Below are 22114 nucleotides of genomic sequence, written 5' to 3'. Positions count from 1 at the left end.
GCTGCTTTCTTTGACCTAGTGTATGCAGTTTTTGGATTTACCAGCGTGGTGAACCTCATCATAGGACTGGAACAAGATGGCATCATTGACGGGTTCATGACACATTACCTGCGAGAGGTACGGAATTGCTTAGTGATTGTGAGGCTTAAACCAAATGGTCAGCAACCTGGGCCACATCATTCAGTCCTCTCATTTACTGTAAACAGGTCTGATACATTGCATCATTTCCTATCATAGATTTAGGCTTTGCTCACACGGTAAGTGAAGCTGAAGGATAAGTTGAGATCATGGGAATTGGGAAGCAGTTTCTTCAAATGTTCTGCTCTCATAACTTTTCCCTCATTCCTGACCCACCACATGACTTATCTTTTCCCTTTAAAAGAGGAACTGTAGATGAATTTAGTTTTTGTGTGTCTGTTAATATATTAATCTCAGAAAGTGCAAACTGGTCTCAAATTTGCAAGGTACCAAACACTGAGGCACTTAAGTGATTTGATTATGATGATTTACCCCACCTCCAACCAAATCATGGCACTTGAGGGAGCTAGTCCTATTTTATTTTATGGTGGACTAGATCCAGCCCCAGAGAGGGTAAGTGACTAACTCAAGGTCACACAGGAAATAAGCAGGGCCAAAAGCATAGTCTTCATCTGTTTCAAATAATGGGGGGCTTTGTATGCCACCTAAGGGGGTTTGGGTGTTATCCTGTTCATGAGGTGAAATTTTAAATTAGGGAAGAAGGCAGTCAGCTTTGGGAAGGATGGGATTATGGGGGGAAGGGTCAATGTTATGAGCTGGAACACCAGTAAGGTTTCTTCTGAGGCAACAAGACATGAAGGTGGTCAAACAAAGGCAGCACCTGGGAAATAGGGAGGGGGTGAGCTTCAGAGCATTTGGCTGGAATGAATAGGACTTGGTGACAAGTTGGGGGTGAAGTGGGGGTAAGGCCCAAGATGACTTCCTGGTTCCTGCTTTAGAATTTGGAAGAATGCTGGTGTTAGAAAATCAGAGGCATCTGTTGAAATAGACTTGGGTCACAAGATCTGCTTCCTACTGTCCAGGGGCTCATTGGGTGGTGGGGATTGTCCTAGGTGCAGTGATAGAGGCTCATCTGAGGCACAGAGGACCTAACCATGGAAATAGCCAGGGAAGGCCTTATCAAGTTGGTGACATTGTTATACCTATTTTTAAAATGTCCATGGGAGAGGATGAGAAACTTCTGGATGGCCCAGAGAGATGGGAAGGCATTCCAAGGAGAAAGGACTACTTGGGTAAAGGCTTAGAGAGAAATACCATGTGTCTTCTCCTGGGTACAGGTTTGCAGGGATGGTGCTGAATTCACTGAGGACATGTGGAGTTTCAGGTACTTGAGGGACATCTTGGCAGATGTTCCAGTTAATAGAACTTTGTAAATTTTGAGCTCCAAGGAATGGTCCTGGCAGATTTGGGGGCTATCTGAATATAGTTGGTACCAGCAGATCTGAAAGGAGAGGAACTTATCTGGGAGATGTGGAGAGAAGGCAGCTAAGGTCAGAACTTTGGAAACTGGGGCCAGGAGAGGAGGAGCCTCTAAAGTGAATTGTGACAGGTAGAAAGAGACATAAGAGAAACCCAGAGAGCCAGGCCACTAAGTCCAGAAGAGGAAGGCTTCAGGAGGGAGGTGGCTGACCAAAAGGCTAGAGGTCAAGCTGATGAGGGTGGTAAGCATTGGGGCAGATGGGGCATGAGAAGAGGAATTTGGATGGAATAGTAGTAAGGTCATAGGCCAGATTCTGGAGACGTGGAAGCTGTATAGAGGGGATGGGGCTTTTCCTGTAGGCAGTAACACGCTTTGAACAGTTTTAGAGCAGAGTGACATGCCAAGAGTCAGGCTACATGACTCTTCATCCAACAGCAGTGTTGGCTGAGAAGGAGGGGAGAGACAGGGAGATCATTTGGAAATGTAGCAGTGGTTCAGGAAGGGACACTGAGGCTTGACTGGGCTGAAATGAAGAGAAAGGATTGCGTGGGATGACACCAGAGAGAGAAAACTGATAGGATTTGCCAAAAGACTGTAGGAGAGCAAGGAATTAGGAAAAGAAAAGATGGGGGGGGGGAGGGGGGAAGAGAATGAATGAATGAATGAATGAATATTGAGATCCTGTTGTTTTGACCTGGGAACTTGAGTGGCATTGCTGTTAACATAGAGGTGAGGTGGGGTGCTGGTTGAGGGGAGAAACTGATGAATTGGAGGAGTTCCAATGAATTTGAAGGGCTCATGAACCATTCTGCTAAAGATGTCCATCCAGCCACCAGGATAGGCCTGCACTGTCTCTGGGAGCCAGGTATGTATGTGTGAATGATTGAAACCATGAAATGAAATGGTATTAGTTATCTAGTCAGGGCATGATATAGAGAGAAATGATGTGGGCCAGGCAGTGGTGCAGAAGTATAATTTTGGTGATGTTTCCTCCTCTGATACGATTTTGATTTGTGGGGAAAGATGATAGAGCATTTCTTTGTCCCAGGGAAGCGTGAAGCTTGAGAGAATGCCTGGCTTGGTAGCTGACTGATCTGCACTCTTCTTATTGTAGAAAGGACTTAAGGTTCAGTGGCAGAACACTTGTCTGGCTTGTGTGAGATCCTGGGTTCAATTCCCAGCACCGCAAAATAAATAAATAAATAAATAAAATTATGAAAGACTTAAGGCATATTAGGGAAACATGAAACAAGCCATGAGAACATGCACATGGGAGAAGAAAGGAAAAAAAAGAAAGTGGAGGCAGAAAGACAGTAAAAACCAGGCATATTTGACAGTGATATTGTAGTAGCCACCTGGACAAGGGAAATGTGGTTTATTATATAATCTCATCTTTGTAAAATTCCTAAAATTAAAAATTTCTCAGAAGTATGAGTCTTCTTGAGAGTACAGTTTCTGCTGTATACTCACTTCATGACTATAGGCAAGTCTTGTAACCTCTTAAAGCCTGTTTCCCCCCTGTGAAATGGAATTAGTTGTGTCCATACCATAGGGCTCATGGGAGGGTTGAATGAAAGGTTAGTGGGAAGCTGTGAGTTCAGTGTTGTCTTGCTGGAAGTAAGAGGGGCAGGAGTTTCTCTATGACCATCCCAGCCAGCCATGGGATCAGTATGATAATGCCAGCCAGTAAGCAGGGTCTTGGCTACCCCTCTGGCCATAGTCAAATACCTCTGGCTTCAGTGAGTTGGCCATGCAGCCAGGATGGCTCACACTGCCATCTGCCTTTGTATTGATGTATGTTCATCTGTCATAGAACCTTTTTTTTTTTTTTTTTAACTCTTGTGGCAGTCCCTAGTTTGGGCAGCTACAGGATAAAGTTATATTTTCAAGTTCCTACCAATTGAGTAGGAATAGTTTCATTCTAGAAGACTAATACCAAGTAGTTCTGCTGTTTTATTTTACTTGCAAAATAGGTCTGGGGTTCAGCATTTAACTGAGTATTTAAAATGGACTTTTTAATGTTTTCTTTAGGGTGAACCATATCTGAATACTGCCTATGGGCACATGATCTGCTACTGGGATGGATCTGCTCATTATCTGATGTACCTAGTGATGGTGGCAGCCATAGCTTGGGAGTAAGTCTGTTTGCCTGCTGTGTGTGCCTTTGCTCTCTTAGCAAAGATAAATAGGTATGTAAGAAACATGTATTTAGAGAGGCAAATACAGTCAGGTACATTTGGACCTGAATATAAGTTCTGCAGGTACATGTCCAATGTGGCTTTATTTTCCTTGCACCACTGCCTTTTTTAATGTGTCCTGGGATTGCTTCCCCACCCTAGTGAAGCTCAGGCAGTCTGACTTTTAGCTTTCTGATCATGTTTTCTAATAATAACAAGTCTCATTTTCAGGAATTCAAGCTCAGCACATTCTGATTCAAAACTTCAACCTCATTTTAAAGCTTTTCCCCATTGCCAGGTGTAGTTCTGTGATTTGGGGACCTTCACCCAGCCTTGGGAGAGTCTGTCATAGTCCTTTTCAACTCTCTGTGGCTGCCTACTCTGGGACTGTATGGATTAAAGTGTAGGATTAAAGAAAGAGGGGAAGTCTTATGTGACAGTTGCTGTTTTCTGGGTACTAGTGTTCTCTACCATGAAATGCTGTGTCTTGTGGGACACCTATATGGGCTCTTTGGAGACCACTATGGCAAGAACCTCTGTATCGTTCTAGTTCCTGAAGTAAGCAATGCTGTCTGGCTGAATTTGACTCTCCTGTCCGTGACAGTTTACCCATAGCTTGTTTCCATATCCCACAAGGCACACTCTTTGGGGAGGCTTCTTTCAAGATGGCTCCAGCTACCTTCCCAGGCTTTCCCTTGGCTCCAGGTTAGAGAAAGTCATGCATTTCTGCCCCATCTAAGGTTGAAGTGATGCTTGATTGGCTGTTCCCCCTTTCTCATCATACACTTGAGGATAGCTCCAGCTAATTCTTGTTTGTTCCTTTATGGACAATACAAGTCATTGTGAAAGGTCCTCATGGGGTTGGCTGCATTTGGCTTGGGACTGGGATAGGGCAGAAAGCACATAGTGTTCTCCACTTCTGTACCCTTCAGAGAATCTTCTTTTGAGCTTTCCATAGCCTCCTTTATTGTGTGAAGTTGAGTTATTGGGTTATCAGTTGAAGCAACATTTCAACCAATAATCCAACATTGAAGATTGTGGATATATGTCTAGCAGCTCCTTTAAAACATGGAATATGTGTCATGTACTATCTCTACTTTTGGGGCTTTGGACAAAACTCTGTTGCCAAGGGAAAGTGCGTTTTATATTGTTACTCATACTTACAATGATTTAAAATATGGATCCAGTTTCTTTTCTTCTTTTAACTTTCTCTTCCTTTTCATGCTCTTTTACATCTAACAGGGAGTTCTGTGACAGTGATGAATACATTGTAATTTAACAGCAGATTGAGGTAGTAAGAATAATTTCTTATTCAAAGGGATACAAAGAAGGTTCTGTAGTGTATTACATATGGAGATGATGTTTGATTGCTAGGATTCCTTTTGTTTGATTTATTACTCTTAATTCATGTACTAGTTAGAATAAAACATAATATTGAGGATAGTCTTTTCTAATAATACTCTAAGACAAGTGTGCTAAGTCAAGATTTTTTTTTTTTTGTTACAGGGAAAATTATAGAACCATTGGCCTATATTGGGTAGGATCCATTATAATGAGTATTGTTGTTTTTGTGCCTGGAAACATTGTAGGTAAGAAACTTTATCTTAAAATTCACTTTCCTTTTCTGCAATAATGGGGATTTTTTAAAACAATATGTAGATTATTTTGGTTATTAGAGAACTAAGAGATTTCAAGATTATAAAAAACCTGTTCTGTAAAATTATTCCTGTTCCTTTCTGTAATTTAAGAAAGTGCCAATTTAAGAAGTGCCTTTAAGCAGATTTCAGAAGAGCGCATTGAACAATTATGACAGTTAAGTATCACAGATTCCTAACTTTTTGAAGGATAGAGAGGCTGACTCCAGCATTTGTGGCAACATTTAGTGTGCAAATACTTGTTACAACTCTTTGCTATATATATAAAACTCTTGACACACAATGAGAACTCAACAAATGTATTTGGAAATTGGTAAAAAGTTATTACGCATGCTGGAAACCAGGATGGTATATTACATATATTTTTTAATACTGTTGACAGGATATGCCCATTAATATCTACATTTTAAATTCACATTTTCTTCTTCATCTCTTTAAATATAATGTCTGATCCATAGAAAAATTTTAGATGATTTGAGATGGGGAGGTATCCTAAATATTACCTGTGGTTAGATATGCTTTGGGTAAACATTTGAATTTCTCTTTCTTCTCTTTTAAATAGGGAAGTATGGAACAAGGATTTGCCCTGCATTTTTCTTAAGCATACCATATGCTTGTCTTCCTGTCTGGGCTGGTTTCAGAATCTATAATCAGCCATCGGAAAATTATAATTATCCCTCAAAGGTGATTTTATTAAGTTTAAACGTAACCTGTTTTCAAATGTCCACTGGTCACTGAATTGAATTATACCTCTAAGGACTGGAGCATCTGAGGCGAGGCATCAATCAGTGTGACTCTGTTGATTGTGTAACATTTGTTTACATTTCCGTTGATGTGACCAGGCTGGTTGGCTTCTGTCTGAATACACCAACTTCTATTAGACAGGCCATACTTTTGGAACTTTATCAGATTCTGCATTAATGTGTTAAACAAGGTTCACATGTGTACTTTGTCTGAAGTTATTAATGGCTTGGGTTTGAGTACCTGGAAACTGTGCATATATTGGCCCACAAGGAAGTTGGAGAGCTACTGCTATTCAAGGTAGTCCACATAGCCATAGGGTCTGATTCCCAAGAAATCCAGGCACATGGAGATTGGCTAGAGGACCTCTTCTGAGATACCTCCCTTCTATTCACAGCCAAAGTGGGCAAGGTTAAATAATACTGACCTGGCAGGTACTCTGTTAAAAGTCTTAATATCTAACCTAGTGACATCTTTCTAAGTTTCTTTTCCATTTATAGGTATTAGATCTTTTTTTTAAGAAAATATTTTTTAGTTGGCAATGGACCCTTATTTTATTTATTTATATGTGGTGCTGAGAATCGAACCCAGTGCCTCACATATGCTAGGCAAGCACTCTGCCACTGAGCCACAACCCCAGCCCCAGGTATTAGATCTTTAGACAAGATCCTTTAAATAAAGCATATAAATGCAAATATAAATCATACGATAATATAATTATCAGAGTAATGGTTATTTATTTTACACCCCCCACCCTTTTTTAGGGATGGTACTGGAGGTTGAACCCAGGGGTGCTTACCTGCTGAGTCATATCCCAAACCCTTTTTGTTTTTTATTTTGAGACAGGGCCTTGCTAAGTTGCTGAGGCTGGCTTTGAACTTCTGATCCTCCTGCCTCAGCCACCTATGCCACTGGGATTACAGGATTGTACCACCACATCCGGCCTACAAAAACATTTATAATAGAACTCAATAAAATTATTATTTTTTTCCTTGATGCTGGGGATTGAACCTATAGTCTCCTGTATGCTAATTATCTTCTCTACCATTGAGTTAAACCCACAGTGTTAAAATATATTTAAACCTACACACACTTTATTTGTAAACATTTAGACACCTGCTGTGTTAAACTCAGGCTGGCACACTGGTGCTTTTACATCCCTTTGAGGAATGAGGTAGTTGTTAAAAAGAAAAAGTAAATAGCAATCCTGGCTTTAGCCCCGTCTTCCCTGCTTTCAGAGGCACCATGTCAATATGCCATCAGAATAATCATAAGACCCACAGAACCTTTAATTATTATTTTTGATGCTAAAACACAATGATGGACCAAATGCAACCATCATACAGTGCTAACAAGAACCTAAGTTTATAAACTTAACAATCCTTCAACCTAAAAATTGAATAGTCAGTGACCTATCCTAAGAAATTCATTAAAGAAATGCTGTCAAAGATTTTTATGTACAGCTGGGTATGCTGGTGCACACCTATAATTCCTGCTGCATAGGGGGCTAAGGCAGGAGGAGTGCAAGTTCAAGACCAGCCTGGGCAATGTAGTAAGACCCTGCCTCAAAATAAAAAATAAAAAAGCTGGATTTTATAGCTCAGTAGTGGAACACCCGTTCAATCCTTAGTGCTGCAAGCAAAAAAGATGACAAAGATTTATGTACAAAATTGTTCACCATCACATTAAATTTGACAGTGAAAAATATGTAAATGCCAACAGTGGGAGAATAGCTAAAGTGTGTTCCCATATGGTATTAAGTTTTGGAACTTTTAATAATGCAGGAAAATGCTTATTATATAGGTAGTTGTTGAGTGAAAAGAGACTGCAAAATTGTTTATATATTATGTTCTAATTTTGTGAAAATACAGATTTTAGCTGTCCATGTCTGTAATCCCAGTGACTCGAGAGGCTGAGATAGGAGGATCAAAAGTTTGAGGCTAGCTTCAGCAACTTAGTGAAATCCTATCTCAAAATAAAAAAAATGTGCTGGGGTGCTGGGGTTGTAGCTCAGTGGTAGAGTGGTTTCCTGGCATATGTGAGGCACTGGGGTTGATCCTCAGCACCACATAAAAATAATAAAATAAAGGTATTATGTCCACCTACAACTAAAAAATATATTAAGAAGAAAAAGTGCTGGAGATTGATCTCAGTGGTAAAATGACCCTGGGTTAAATCCCATCTCCCCTGCCCTAAAATGGATTTTATATGAATATGTATATATACAAATGAATACAAATGTAAATATGTGACTAAAAAGTGATATGACTAGTTCTTGGTTTATTTATTAATATTTTCTTAGTTTTCAAATGAGTGTATCTTTTAAAATCATGAAAATGTCATTTCAAGAAAAAATCTGGGGGCTGGAGATATGGCTCAAATGGTAGCGCACTGGCCTGGCATGCGCGAGGCACTGGGTTTGATCCTCAGCACCACATAAAAATAAAATAAAGATATTGTGTCCACCTAAAAACTAAAAAAAAAAAAAAATCGGGGGGGGCTGAGGCTGTAGCTCAGTGGCAGGCACTTGCCTAGCATGTGTGAAGCACTGGGTTAGATCCTTAACACCACATAAAAATAAATAAGTGAAATAACGGGATTGTGTCCAACTACAACTAAAAAATAAGTATTAAAAAAAGAAACAAAATAAAGGCATGCTGTCCATCTACAACTATAAAAAAAATTAAAAAAAAAAAAGAAAAGAAAAAATCTGGACTAACAGAGCTGGAAAGGCCCTTCAAGATCACCTGGTCTCATCTCTTCATTTCACAGAAGGAGTGGGGATGACTCTCCTAAAGTTCCATGGCAAGTGGTATATGATATGAATTGTGAATCTTCAAAATTCTGTCATCCATCATCATGGCATTCAGTGTTTAAGGAGATCTGAGATTCTTCTTTGGCACTTTGGGCTTGCTGTTTAGATAAAACTCTATTTTAGGTTGTACAAGAAGCCCAAGCAAAGGACCTGCTGAGAAGACCACTGGATTTAATGTTGGTCATGTGTCTCCTCCTGGCAACTGTATTTTGCTTGTTCAGAGGCTTGGTAAGCATAAGAGATCAAAACAACATTATTATCCTATTAATGCTTCCAAAACTCCTGAAAATGTTTTTTTTTTTTTTTTTTAAATCAGACTTCTTAGCAAACAAACAAACAATTTTTTCCTGTTAGAGCCTGGAATTCTGGACCTACTTCATGCTGGTCTCTCACCCTCAAGCCTCTGATCCCAAGGGGTGACTCATCTTGGGTTGTTTCATACCACCTCCTTTAGGTCCCTAGGTCAAGCTTCATCCAAAAGTATCTTCCTTACCTTATTTTAGCCATTAGAATTCAATTTTCTTGGATCCTTTGATGTTTCTGATTTAAATGTAAATATATTTGGCAAGGATGATATCCTAAGACTCATCTAGCTGTCACACAGAGCATCTCAAGAGAAGGGGCAATGGGACTGAGTAAGAATTCAAATTCAAAATAAACAATTCAAATCTATGTAGGGTCATGTGAATTTCTCACTGGTAAGAATAGTGTTGAGCAAACCAGGTCCAGGTTCAGAGTCTGGGTATTGATGTGCATGATAAACATTAAGGGCATGTGGACATTTCATTTTTTTATACTTTCCCTTTATAATTTTTATAATATGAAGGATAAGAAAAAGACCTATAAGCTTTGGAGTTTGGAATCTTGGCCATTTACTATAGCTCTATGGCCTTAGAAAAATTTTCTTTGACCTCAATTTTTTCCTCTAAAATGAAACTACCTACCTTACAGTATTGTTTTGAATATTAAGTAAGATAATGCACATTAAACTCTTGGTAGAGTTACTATGTATAAAAAGTAAGCATCAATAAATGACTTCTCTGTTTTAATTGATCAGTGATCCTTCACAATGCTCTGTTTCATAATTTATTCTTAGCAGAAAAAAATTTAAGCAGCTCAGAATTAACTATATTCAGCTTAGAACAGTCAGGGAACAGAGCGGCAAGTGTAAACTGATGCAGCTTTTCCATTTTTTTGCGGTCCTTGGGCTAAAAGGGGCCTGTATGGCCACTGAGGATTCACAGTAAGAAGCTATTTTGAGTTGTCTCTGTTTATGGATTGTCAGAATCATCCTGGAGGATTTGGTTAAGAAGAGGAGAGACACAGGGAAGGGAAACAAAGGCAAGGTCATAGGCCACTGAAAACTTTTCAGACCACTGAAACTTTTCTTTGGTTAGTTTGCTGTATATTTCTCAAAGTAGAGACAAAAAGAAATAACATGACCCAGTTGTATTCTTGCAAAACCATATCCACTTCCCTCTGCATGTTAGAAAAATGCATGGATGTGTATGTGTGGTAAGTGGGGGTTTTGCAGATGGGTTTTGGGTTGGGACCCATTTTGACCAGTTCTGACATTGGCTTGTGTTCTACATGTTGGGACATTTCATTTATGGCCAAGGATATGAGGAATGGTACCTGAGAGGGAAGGTGACTCAGCAGACTCAGTAGTATGCCAAAGAGACCTTTGTCTGTTCTATGGCCTAGAGTTTTCTCTGCTGAGACTAAATCTTTTCTGATCTCTTTCAAAGTAGATACAGGAGGTGGCTTCAGACAAGAGGATCCTGCTTTTAAATCATTATCCTTTACTATACTCAAAGGCCATATATACTCTGTGAGGCACTGGAGAGAGGAGGATGCTATTTTTGAATCTTGGAGAGGATAGTAAGATGAATTTGGTATAGAAATCTACTTTTCTTCCTGTAGGGACTAGTTGGCTAGTTATTCCCAGGAGAAGTGAAACTAAATCTAAAGCAAGCTGTGCTTTGGCTAGCCAAACCTACATACTTAAACTATGAATATTTGAAAGATACCCAAGAATAGAGCATTTGTTTCCATTTCCTACTCCACTATTAACCTCTGTTTAATTTCCTTAGATAAATCTGCAGAATATTTCCTCTTTCTCTTTCATTGATGAACCTCTACAATGCAGTTTTTGTTAAATAGCAGCTTGTGACTAAACCTGGCACATTAGCCTTATCAGCAAACCTACAAACCAGAAGTGATTGTATTTTTATGATAAATTCATTTTTGTTCTTAGATTGCTTTGGATTGCCCAGCTGAACTCTGCCGATCGTATGCACAATTTCAAGAGCCCTACCTAAAGGATCCTGCTGCTTATCCTAAAATTCAGGTCAAGTAGTTATGAAGCCTAAGAATTTTTAAAAGTTTAAAAGTTAAATTCTTTTTTTTTTTTTAATGGGAAAATGTGGCCGTAAAGAGAAAACTGAATTTAGGATTTTATCCTGAAAAATGTTATTTGTTTTTATACTTTTTGTTTAGGCTAAGCTATTAATTTGCTGATGTTATTTATTTCTCCATTCAATACAGATGCTGGCATATATGTTTTATTCTGTCCCTTACTTTGTGATTGCACTTTATGGCTTAGTGGTTCCTGGGTGTTCCTGGATGCCTGACATAACACTGATTCACGCTGGAGGCCTAGCTCAGGTACTAAGAATATTTTCTTCTGAGTGGTGATATAGCTATCATTATTGAATATATATAAAAACTATCTCTGTTCAGTGTTTAGAGTAAGAAATAGCTATGAGACATGTTGTCTTTTGTTTTACAATTCTTTGGAAGACATTTCTGTATATACATTTTACTTAAACAATAACTATCTAGTAGATTTGTCTAGTTATACAGATGAGGAACCTGAGGTTAAGTGACATTACATGATTTGCCCAAGTTCACATACCGAGCAAGTAGCGCTATTGTTTTTATAGGACTGTTTCCCAATCTCTGAATATCATGGCCATTGAAAAGGAATTGAGAGCTGTTATTTTCAAGATGTCTATCTAAATTTAATATTTCCAATTCTGCTATACTATGCTATATAGAACCAGGGAAACTGATCTTAAGAAAAGTTCTGCTCCTGGAAAGCTGGGCCTGTTGTTGAATTCCTCCTTCTGGCACCAAGCTAATTCTCTGACAGTGGGTGTTCAGTAAAAGTTTACTACATTAAACTGGAAATTATTTATGCAGTTATCATACAAAACATTTTTACAAGCATAACAAGTAGTGAAACAAAGCAATCTTCTGAACAAGGAAGAAAGTTAAGTAATTATTATAGTTTCTTACTGGAAATAAAAAAAAATGAACTCAGTTTTTTAAAAAACTTTGTCTTGTTCTTTTCAAGAAGGCTTAAGAATGAAGTTCATCCAGAAACTCTAGGCATATACAGTTAAGTATGTACCCATGGTGTAGTAACCATATGGCAAAGACACTAGAATTCAGAATTAAAGAACAATTACAGTATTTTTGGGGTTACTGGGTTAAATCCTTCAAGCCTGAGGTATTTAATTATAAAATTGGAATATTCATAATAGAAAAGTCAATTCAGCACCCAAAAGAAATGATTCCTATCCTGGAGGAGACCTCCATTTATCCCACTTTGTTGGTGGCTCCTCCTTTATAGACCCAACTCTTCAGGCCTTCAACTATAAGTAATGACTTCCAATTGCTTCATCCCAATTTGCTCCAAGACTCTTATATTTATAATTCCAGACTTGATCATTTCCCCTGGTTGTGTCATTCCCTTGTCAGATTTAGAGACTAAAATAGGACATGGGCAAATTATGCTAAATATTGTACTTACCTATTTGTGTAAGGATAGCTCTGTGTTCTGTTGCAGTAACAAATACTCAGTGGTTAAACAGTAAAATTTCATTTCTTGCTGTGCATAGATCATATGGAATATATTCAAGGGCCAGTTCTGGTATCAACTCAGCTGCAGGGGAGTCTGGTAAATGTGGTCTTCCTATGTGCCTCAGAAGAAAGAGTAACGTATGCATGACATTATCTTTGCAAAGATTTTTGTTTTTAAATTAAATTTCCATTTAAAGATGACGAAACTGAAGCTAGGGACAGCTTGAGTCACTTGGCCAAGGTCACTAGAGTTACTAAATGGCATAAAAAGGATATGAAATCCTGACTTCAAAGCCCATCTTCTTTTTCACGATCTTCCCCTGCCTCTGCAAACAGCTATGGCACAGGGTTCTTCTATGCAAGAAAGACTGTGTGCAGCATGGAGGAGTTGGAGAACCTTTGTGGGTGAGCATGAGTGTGGGAGGCAGTGACATCTAAAGGGGTTCTGAGGGCCAAGCAGGACTTTATTAGGTTGAGTCTCTTCAGGGAACAAAGAAGCATCTAGATGTCAGAGTGTGCAGCAGGTCAGTGGGCAGAGTAAACCTTGGCTTTTTTCGTGGCCTGGTTCCTCTCCATTATTTTCCTGTATCATCCAGGATACATATACATACTCACCATACTCTTGCCAGCCTTTTCTTTTCTCTCTTTTTTGTACTGGGAATTGAATCCAGGGGCATTTTACCACTGAGCTACATCCCTAGCCCTTTTAATTTTTTTGAGACAGGCTCTGGCTAAGTTGCTGAGGCTGGCCTGGAACTTGAGATCCTCCTGCCTTAGCCTTCCAAATTGCTGGAATTACAGGCATGTGCTACAGTGTCCAACTTTTCTAGGATTAGATTATTCAGAGTCCAACAGCTACTCATTACCTGTGTGCTTTGATTCACTATTGGGCCTCCTCTGCACTCCATGTGCCTTGGTCTTCCCTGTGCCACCAGTTTGAGGCAGCGCTCAGCTAGAAGTGTCCTCAGCTAGGAGGATGGCAGAGGAGGCCTGACGTGGGACCTGTAAAATCTCAGGAAACTAGAGAATTACGCAGAAAAACCTAAGCAAAGGCCCAGTCATGTGGAATGAGCCAGGAGTCAGGAGGCTTAGGAAGGTCATGGCTTTGGGAGCAACTGGATATCAGAGCCCAGAGCAGTGAAACCAACCCAAAACACTACCTGTTGATGAAGCTCATCTTTCAAATGGGTACTTGTGACTCTACTATGATCATTCTAGGAAGGGCAGCAGCAGTGGCAGCTTCAGTCAAACTTTAGGACTTCCAGGAATCCTTGGGCTTTTTCATCACTACCCAATGTGACAAGATAGCCTGAAGTTCCTCTCTTGCTGATAAGCGCCCAGACCCAGAGTCTGAGGCTCAGGTCCTATAAATGTCAGAAGGACATTTCTCTTGACTAAGCAGGCAAAGACTGGCATAATTCAAGAATTGTGTGTTTCACCCTAGAGCTATTATTGGGCTTGGGTATCTATTATACATAGTGTTCAGCCTAAGGAAAAGTTAGAAATCATGCTGCAGCAAAACAATGCATATGATTAGGATGTTGAATTAGTTGTTATTTGTTTTACACCTAGAAAATACCTGTTTATGAAATAGCCTCTCATCTTAGGAGGGTATCAGATATATTCAACATAAAAATTACTTTGTAACCTTGACCAGTACCTGTTGTTGGCTAAAATTGCCATGTCTAATTTAGAAGCCTTATACCTTCATGATCCTACTGACATTACCAAAACATGCTCTTATTAAAAGATCTAGTGAACTCCCAACTGTATGGAATTTAATAAGAAAAAAAATCTTTGCAAAGTTCTATATCTGTTAGGTCAATGGAAGACAGTCCTTGATTTCTGACAATGTAGGAGTTTGGCAAATCTGTTGACTTCAGAAATCAAAAGTTCACTAGATAAGTAGAATAAAGTAAAACCAGGACACCTTTTAGGCCAAATAATTCCACTGGAACTTATTCATAGCCAATTATTTCTTCATACAAAATGCTTACTATAGGACTAAAGTTGCAAGCCTAACTTAAAAAGTATTACAGGCTGATTCAATCTGTTTACTAGCATTTTCTATCAACTTACATAGCTCTATGTGCAGATTCAACCATCAAAAATTTAGGCCTATTAAACATATAGACTTTTCCTTGTCATTATTCCCTAATAACTATTTACATAAAATGTATATTCTATTAGGTATTATTAAGTAACCTAGATTTTAAACCTATGGTTTAAAGTATATGGGAGGATGTGTGTATTATACCTGCAAATATATCATTTTATATAAGGGACTTGATTATCCACAGATTTCCTGGAACCAATTTCCCTTAGCATAAATGGATTACTTTATAATTGTTAAAATATCATATTGTTAAAAAATATTGTTAAAATAACAATATTTTTATATTGTTAAAATATCACTAAAAATGAAAAATTAAAAGAAAAAAACCCCTCAGAGCTAATAGTTAATGGTTAAGAGCAGGAGCTCTGGAAGAAGAATGATTTAGATCCAACCTGTCACTGATTAGCTCAATGACCTTGATCACCTCTCTGATCACATTTCCTCTTCTGTAAAGTGAGGATATTAACAGTACCTTTCTCATAGTGTTGCTGTGAGGATTAAATGAGGCAATATATTTGAAGGGCTAAGAATAGTTCATGCCACACAATAGCTATGTAAACTCTTGGTTGCTATTATTATTATTGGTATAATTCCCAGTAAGAGTTTGGAGAAATGCCTTATTTTATTGAGACACTAATTAATCTGTAGCCAGTTTAAGCAAGCTATGTGTATTGCATATAATTACCTAAAACTCAAAGAAACTGAGTGAAAGCTATGGGACAGATTCACAACAGGCTTTCTGCAGCCCTACAACCTTAGAAGCAGGCTGATTTCACTCTTACAAGGTGAAATCTCCTCCCACTGGTTGCCCTCCGCCTCTCCCACTCCTGACTGTGCAGGTGCCATGGACTTTCTCACAAAGGGGTCTGGAGGCTTATCTGTGGACAATCTGGTTATAAAGAGCTGACTCTACTGAAGTGAATTTAGTTTTTTCCTTTGTGGAAACCTTTAAGAAGTATATGAAAATAAAGGTTTAGGAAAAGCATGGATAATTGTAATATTAATGCAAATCTCACTTTACTCATTTGCTTTTGGTATGATTCATTACCAGACATCTTTATTTAGTATTAAAATGAGACTTTGGGTTTAACATATTTATATTATCCTTTGATGGAGACAATGACAGCCAAAAGGTCAACAAGAGCCCAGATTTTCAACAAAGTATAGCACCAGATTATGAAAAAGTATTTGAGTTTTGAATCTGTCTACAGAACAGCCTCATGTGCTTGGCACCATCCTAAGCATGTCCCAGATATCATTGCACTGAACCTCTATGAGGTAGGCTCTATTATTACCCATTTTTACAGATGAGGAAGCCACAGGGTTACATACCTCACCCAAGGCCATCTTGCTGGTTTGTGGTGGAGCTGGAATTTGACTCTGGCCATCTGGTTCCAGAGTAAGTGTTCTGAATCACTATACTATGCTGCTCAGAAAACCCTAAGAAAAGATAACATGGTTCCGGATTAGCTATTTATATTGTATTGGCCAAATAACCAGGCTATTGTCCCAATGGTCACATAGTTTTTGCCTAGAACATTCGTGTGAGCACATAAAACTCAGTTCTTCCTTCTGGAGCCAGGACTGATTTTTAGTTGTCTTTTCCAGGTTGTATCTATGAATATAAGAAAAAAAAAGCTATTAAAACTTAGCCTTTTGTTTACTTTCATTGCCTCGTTTTCCATTCCAATCATCCAATCTTAAAAAAATCAAAGTAAGCTGGGCACGGTGGTACATGCCTGTAATTACAATGACTTAGGAAGTTGAGGCAGGAGGAACACAAGTTCAAGATCAGTTTTAACAAGTTAGCAAGGCCCTAAGCAACTTAGAGAGACCCTGTCTCAAAATAAAAATAAATAAATAAATAAAAAGGTCTGGGGATGTGGCTCAGTGGTTAAGTGCCCTAGGTTCAATTCTCAATACAACAAACAAACTGTATCTCAATGATCTTTGTAAGTTAGAAAACAATCCAGAATGAAATAGAAAAATGATTAAGGACTTAATCTCACACCACTGCACTTTGATCCAGATCTTATACCCATAATCCTGGGCCCCAAGTCAGCTCAGCAGCAATGAGTTCATTCATTCTCCTGACCCTTGCAAAGTGCTCAGGCTGAACTCTTCAAGCCATCCTATGGAGTCCTGTGTGCTTAGGAGGGGAACCCTCAGGTGAGACTGAGGTTCCTCTGAAACTTGACTCTAGATACTTAACACTAGTATGCTTGGGAGGAAGCTATAGTTGGATGCCCACTCAGCTGGAGGTATGGCTGCCATAAATGCACCCATTAGAATTATGTGCAGAACTAGGAGCTGGCATTAGAGTTCTCTTCTCATATACAGACATCTCTTTTGATTAGGAAAGTTAAAATCTTCACCCTTATTTAATAATTCTGAATCGAATGGCTTACTATAGGTAGTTATAAAAATAAAGAAATGCTTTACAGATCCTTTTTGTATTTTGAGTCACAGACCATTGTTGTTGAATGTTTATTGAGCTCTAACAAAGCGATAGTGCCACACAAAACATTAGACATGGTACCTGCCCAGAGGGCTTACAATCTAATCTAAGGACATGAATAATTTTTTTAATGTTGCCATGGGTTTGCTGATCATGAAAATGAGGTATTAACTGCACTGATTAGTGCAGGAAAAGGGCCCACAGAAACACTGACTTTTTATGCAGGCTTCCCTATGCAAGTAAGCACAACTGCTCATATTACTTAATTTCTCAAAGTATGGTTGGCTTTTTCCAAATCTGGTGATTTAGTGGTGTGTAAAAGTGTCTATAAAGATAGAGCTACCAAACCCACATTTATGAGAAAACCAGGGTTCAAAACTGGCCTCCAGTCCAGAAGAAAAAGTTAAGTTATATATTCAAAAAAACACTTATTCAAAATAAGCGCTAGGAAAAACTAGTGACAGGAACCACTGTTCAGAGCTCCTAGAAATATCCACAACAGCAGCTCCTCAGGGCAGCACCCAAAGTGCTCTTTACTCTCAAGATCTTTTGTGTTTGTAGCCCAGGGATTAATACACTTGCTGGATTTGGGAATCTGCCCGGGGAAATGTATCTGAGGGCAAAGCCCGCTGGGTGCCTCATGGGTCACAATGCCGATAATCCACTTGGCCCTTGGCAACATACCAGAGTAATTAAAAAAAAAATTACTATCTCCAGAGAGTAGCAAATATGTACCAGAGGTATCCAGAATATATCAATAATTTGTAAAATTATAGCCCATTAAAGTATCTGCTGATGATACAAATTCATAAACATGTTGCTTATAAAAGCTTGCCCTTTTCTTGTCATGGTAAAATTGGGTGTTAACATTTTTATCTGTTAACCACTTATCTGAATGTTGGTTTCACATGGATGGAAATGAATAACCTAAATGTACTTAAAGCAAATTATTTGAATAGTTTGTCATTTTAAAATTATTTGTCTTCTTTAGATTTCACTTTGACCCTGTTGATCTAATAATTTACTACTTGTTACACTTAAATTCCCAATCCCTTGTTCATGAAAATAACAGACTTGAGGGTTGCATTCTAAAATGACACCAATTTCCTGAGGGAATCCTCTCTCAGGATCTTTTAATTTTGCTGCAGCCTGCATTTCCCTTTCTAATAGTTTCCCTCTGTGCTTATGAAAAGTATCAAAAATGACCAACTGGATGTGTGTTCTAAAGAAGTATGTAGGTATAGAAGGAGGCCCTTGCCTTTTTGTTTTGTGAACTCAAATTAAGCTGATAAGTCACACTTCTAAGTAACTTACAATTTGATTTTAAAAGGTTGCCTGCACATATATTTGCCCTTTTATAAAGAACAATCATACCTGTACCCCTATCCAAGCTGTTAACAATCTTATCTTAAAACACAACCCTTCGTATTTTTAAAGTTGCATAAAAAACAAACTTTATATATATACACAATGAAAAGGCTTTGAGCTCTTGCTCCAAAAAGTGGATGACTGATAAATGAAGCTGAGGTCCTCAGTGCTTCTCTTTCAATAGTTTATACTAAATATATCTATATATAATTTTTATTGGAATATAATTTGTAAGCATAGCTGAATCTTTGTAGGATTTCCAGAATGCAAATCAGAAAGAAATGGAGGATGGAGGTTTTATTCAGATTTTTTCATTGAATTGAGCCACTAATCAATGTTTATTATGGGGCACTGAATCAGTTAAAAAACACAATTGGCATGATAAAAACCACACTAAAGAAAGTATATTTTATTTGAACAGTATCAAGAATGACCCTAAACTTAATGAAAACTCATATTAAAAGACTGTGGTTTGTTTGAAGGTATTTTGTCTGTGAATAAGACTGGTTTCAAGGGCAGAGAAACATGGTCTAAATGAGCCATCCAGAACTCATCATTCATCCAATTGAACACAAATTTCATGCTTACCCACTTTTTTTTTTTTTTTTTTTAATATAACAGGCTCAGTTTTCTCACATTGGTGCTTCTCTTCATGCCAGAACCGCTTATGTCTACAGAGTCCCTGAAGAAGCAAAAATCCTTTTTTTAGCATTGAACATAGCATATGGAGTTCTTCCTCAGCTCTTGGCTTATCGCTGTATCTACAAACCAGAGTTCTTCATAAAAACAAAGGCAGATGAAAAAGTGGAATAAAAATATCACTTGATGTTTTTCTTCTCTAGATTAGTGACTGCTATATTGGTACTGATATTTTGTTCCATTACTTTCTCATACATAATATGTAAGAAAACAAATTCTTGCTCTGTAGTTTACATGTGAGCTGTAATATGGTACTGTCACAAATTCTTGCTCTGTATTGTATGTATGAGCTATAATTATATGATATTGTGTGAGTAAATTTTTTTGAAGGAAAACTGAAGTTGTGGAGATACAGCTTGTTTAAACAAATTATCTGTTTAAACAAAAATTATCTGTGAATAAACCTGACCATCTAGCTCAATATTTTGTTTGCACATACTAAAATAAGTGTGAAAAATTACAATTCAGTGCCTATAATAGTGAGCATAAAAATGTAACTTCAGAGATGAATGTGGTCTATGCATATAAAAAAATTCAAAACAGCAATCACAGGTTGGAGAAATAACTTCTGCATTTAAGATGTATATGCTTTATTATCAACCTCAATATAAAATGCAGATTATCCGAATATTTTTAAATGTTTGAAAAATGTTTTTCAAGGAAAGTATATTATTTACTGCTATTTTAAAATTGCTTTTACTAAAACTTTTTGTGTGAATCTGAATAGCTAAAGTGAGACTGATTAACTTTATCTTTACCCTTAACGAACACTTGTCTTATTGGTGTCTGGAAATATTTCTATTGTATTTCTGTGTGTATTTTTAATAAAATTATTTTTGGTGTTTTATGAAGATAAATCTTGTTAAATTTGAGCCATTTTATATATACATATATATTTTCATGACAAGTTTTGGCTTTTTATTTTAGAATATCATTTATATGTTCCAATTGAAAATGTCATCTATCTGTGTTTTAGTGCAAGCATTCAAGAGATCTTTTGGTGAATTAATTAAATTTCATTAATTTTAAAATAAAATGTTCAAAATTAAAAGATAGCTCCTAAGGAAAAAGAACCAGATTGGCATCCCTATTTTTTATGAACTTTTCATATTTGGAATTGTGAGTACAATAGAAACAATTGATATTTTCTCAAACAGAAATAAACCCAAAACATAGCTGCCTCCTCAGTGTGCCTTGGGATTCAAAGTGAATTGGTGCTTTCATTATGGCCTCAGCTACCTCATGACCCCTATTATTTATTAATGGCCCTGGGATTTTAGGTTTCCTTATACTTTCTTTTCTCTTCATGTTCATTAGCTCTTCACCAAAATGAGAAAGCTGAAAGCAAATGGGATACAGATCAACACATGGATAATGTCAAATGTGTGAATTTAGGGTTCACTGAGCTGGTAAATATTTTCTTAGGTGTACAAATCATGTTGTCACTCCCCCTACCTCCCAGTGTTTTCAAATTACCTAAGACCCAGAGAGTGTTTAAAAAAAAGAAAACCCTTGCCTGCACTCTTGATTCTACTGTTAACCTGCTATTAACAATTTTTGCTTTAATAAATGAATTACATTACTACCTCACATTACATATATGAAGCCAAATGACACTACCTTAGTTGTTTACAACCTCAAAGCTTACTCCCAGTACACATTCCAATAAATTTATTCTGTAAAAACAATACATTTTTTTTGTTTTTGATTTTTTCTTTTTTTACAGTAAACTCTTCAACTACAAACCTCGAATACGCAAAGATGTTCCAAGGACAAGCATAACAGGATTGATAAAACTCAAATTGACTAAATGTGTTTTCACAATATAAGCTGGCATAAAAATAAATAAAATTCTCTATTATCACAATAGCAACAATAATGTACACATAATAATGGTTTATGGGTGAATATTAACTATTCTAATTCTAGTTCCAAAAGAAAACAGTTCAATTTAAAAGTCTCTATTTAAAAGTCAATGCTTTGTCTGGTTTTCCACAGGGCTGCTGGTGATTCCAGCCTTAAAATGTAAAAGTATCCACCTTGAGTGATTAGCTCAAATTGTACTGGCATTGGGAAAAAATAAATCATTGCCTTTATTTTGGAGTAACACAAAAAGACTCACTAACTTCACATATAGAAACTCAATTTGTGTACATAACAACATGAGTTTTGAGAAGTATAAGCTGTCAACTAGCTATTTCTAATACAGAATAGATATTGTACAATGTGGTTAAAACTTTACACAGGGCCTCAAAACTGAAGGACAATTTTAATTTCATCTTTGATATACCAACATTATGTATCTAGGAATGTACTTCCTGGGTTCTGTCAAAAAGAGGAAATTCCATCCTTAAGCATTATGGAATGGTCATCTAAAATAATGCTAATTAATATGTAAGCAAATGTTTGGTGGGGGGGGGGGTAAAGGCAGGAAAATGATGAACATAACTGCCTTGGTAGAAGTATCCTAGACATGTATAAGTCTGTGCAAAAATCTTGATAATTCTTAGTGGTTAAGGGCAACTTCATGCAACCAAATAACATGAAATTAAATCAATAACCTTTTAAAAAAGGTTAAAATGTCTCTTTTCCCAACAAAACAGAGAGGAATGTGAATAATGTACATACAAACTGGGGTTCTGTCAATGACAACAAGGACTATGTGTTGGTTCATATCAAATCCAAGAATATTAGACAACCAAACATTTAACCTTCTTGTGGTTTCTCTTAATATGCAGCATTCATTACGGTAGTTAGGT

At 37.5% G+C, this 22114-nt stretch overlaps 2 protein-coding genes and 1 long non-coding RNA gene across 12 annotated transcripts in view; 1 reads left to right on the top strand and 2 right to left on the bottom strand.

Annotated features, from left to right (window-relative positions):
- LOC125612476 overlaps window positions 1-16270 on the bottom strand; it is a 22326-nt gene extending 6056 nt beyond the window's left edge. For 7 of the 8 annotated variants that reach the window (XR_007342811.1, XR_007342814.1, XR_007342812.1 and 4 more), the window contains exons 1-2: window positions 12665-16270; window positions 4801-4884 (exon numbers count right to left, since the gene is read on the bottom strand). This is a non-coding gene — a long non-coding RNA (uncharacterized LOC125612476). The remainder of the gene's footprint in view (window positions 1-4800; window positions 4885-12664) is intronic. The other variant, XR_007342813.1, reaches the window with a different exon arrangement.
- The window catches only part of Tm6sf1 (transmembrane 6 superfamily member 1), a 26398-nt gene extending 6186 nt beyond the window's left edge, over window positions 1-20212 (top strand). For all 3 annotated transcript variants that reach the window (XM_015493010.2, XM_048790174.1, XM_048790173.1), the window contains 8 exons: window positions 20-117; window positions 3491-3594; window positions 5143-5225; window positions 5854-5975; window positions 8971-9075; window positions 11105-11197; window positions 11395-11514; window positions 19278-20212. In XM_015493010.2, coding sequence (XP_015348496.1) covers window positions 20-117; window positions 3491-3594; window positions 5143-5225; window positions 5854-5975; window positions 8971-9075; window positions 11105-11197; window positions 11395-11514; window positions 19278-19469 — 917 coding nt within the window. In that variant the 3' untranslated portion in view covers window positions 19470-20212. The remainder of the gene's footprint in view (window positions 1-19; window positions 118-3490; window positions 3595-5142; window positions 5226-5853; window positions 5976-8970; window positions 9076-11104; window positions 11198-11394; window positions 11515-19277) is intronic.
- The window catches only part of Hdgfl3 (HDGF like 3), a 41044-nt gene continuing 36233 nt past the window's right edge, over window positions 17304-22114 (bottom strand). Inside the window, exon 6 of the mRNA XM_015492973.2 lies at window positions 17304-22114. Within this exon, the coding sequence (XP_015348459.1) occupies window positions 22109-22114 (6 nt within the window). The 3' untranslated portion in view covers window positions 17304-22108.

Source organism: Marmota marmota, unplaced genomic scaffold (assembly GCF_001458135.2).
Source record: "Marmota marmota marmota unplaced genomic scaffold, marMar, whole genome shotgun sequence".
In the NCBI taxonomy this organism is placed as follows: domain Eukaryota; kingdom Metazoa; phylum Chordata; class Mammalia; order Rodentia; family Sciuridae; genus Marmota; species Marmota marmota.
The sequence above is the reverse complement of the archived record's forward strand: the minus strand, read 5'-3'. Positions and strand labels throughout refer to the sequence as shown.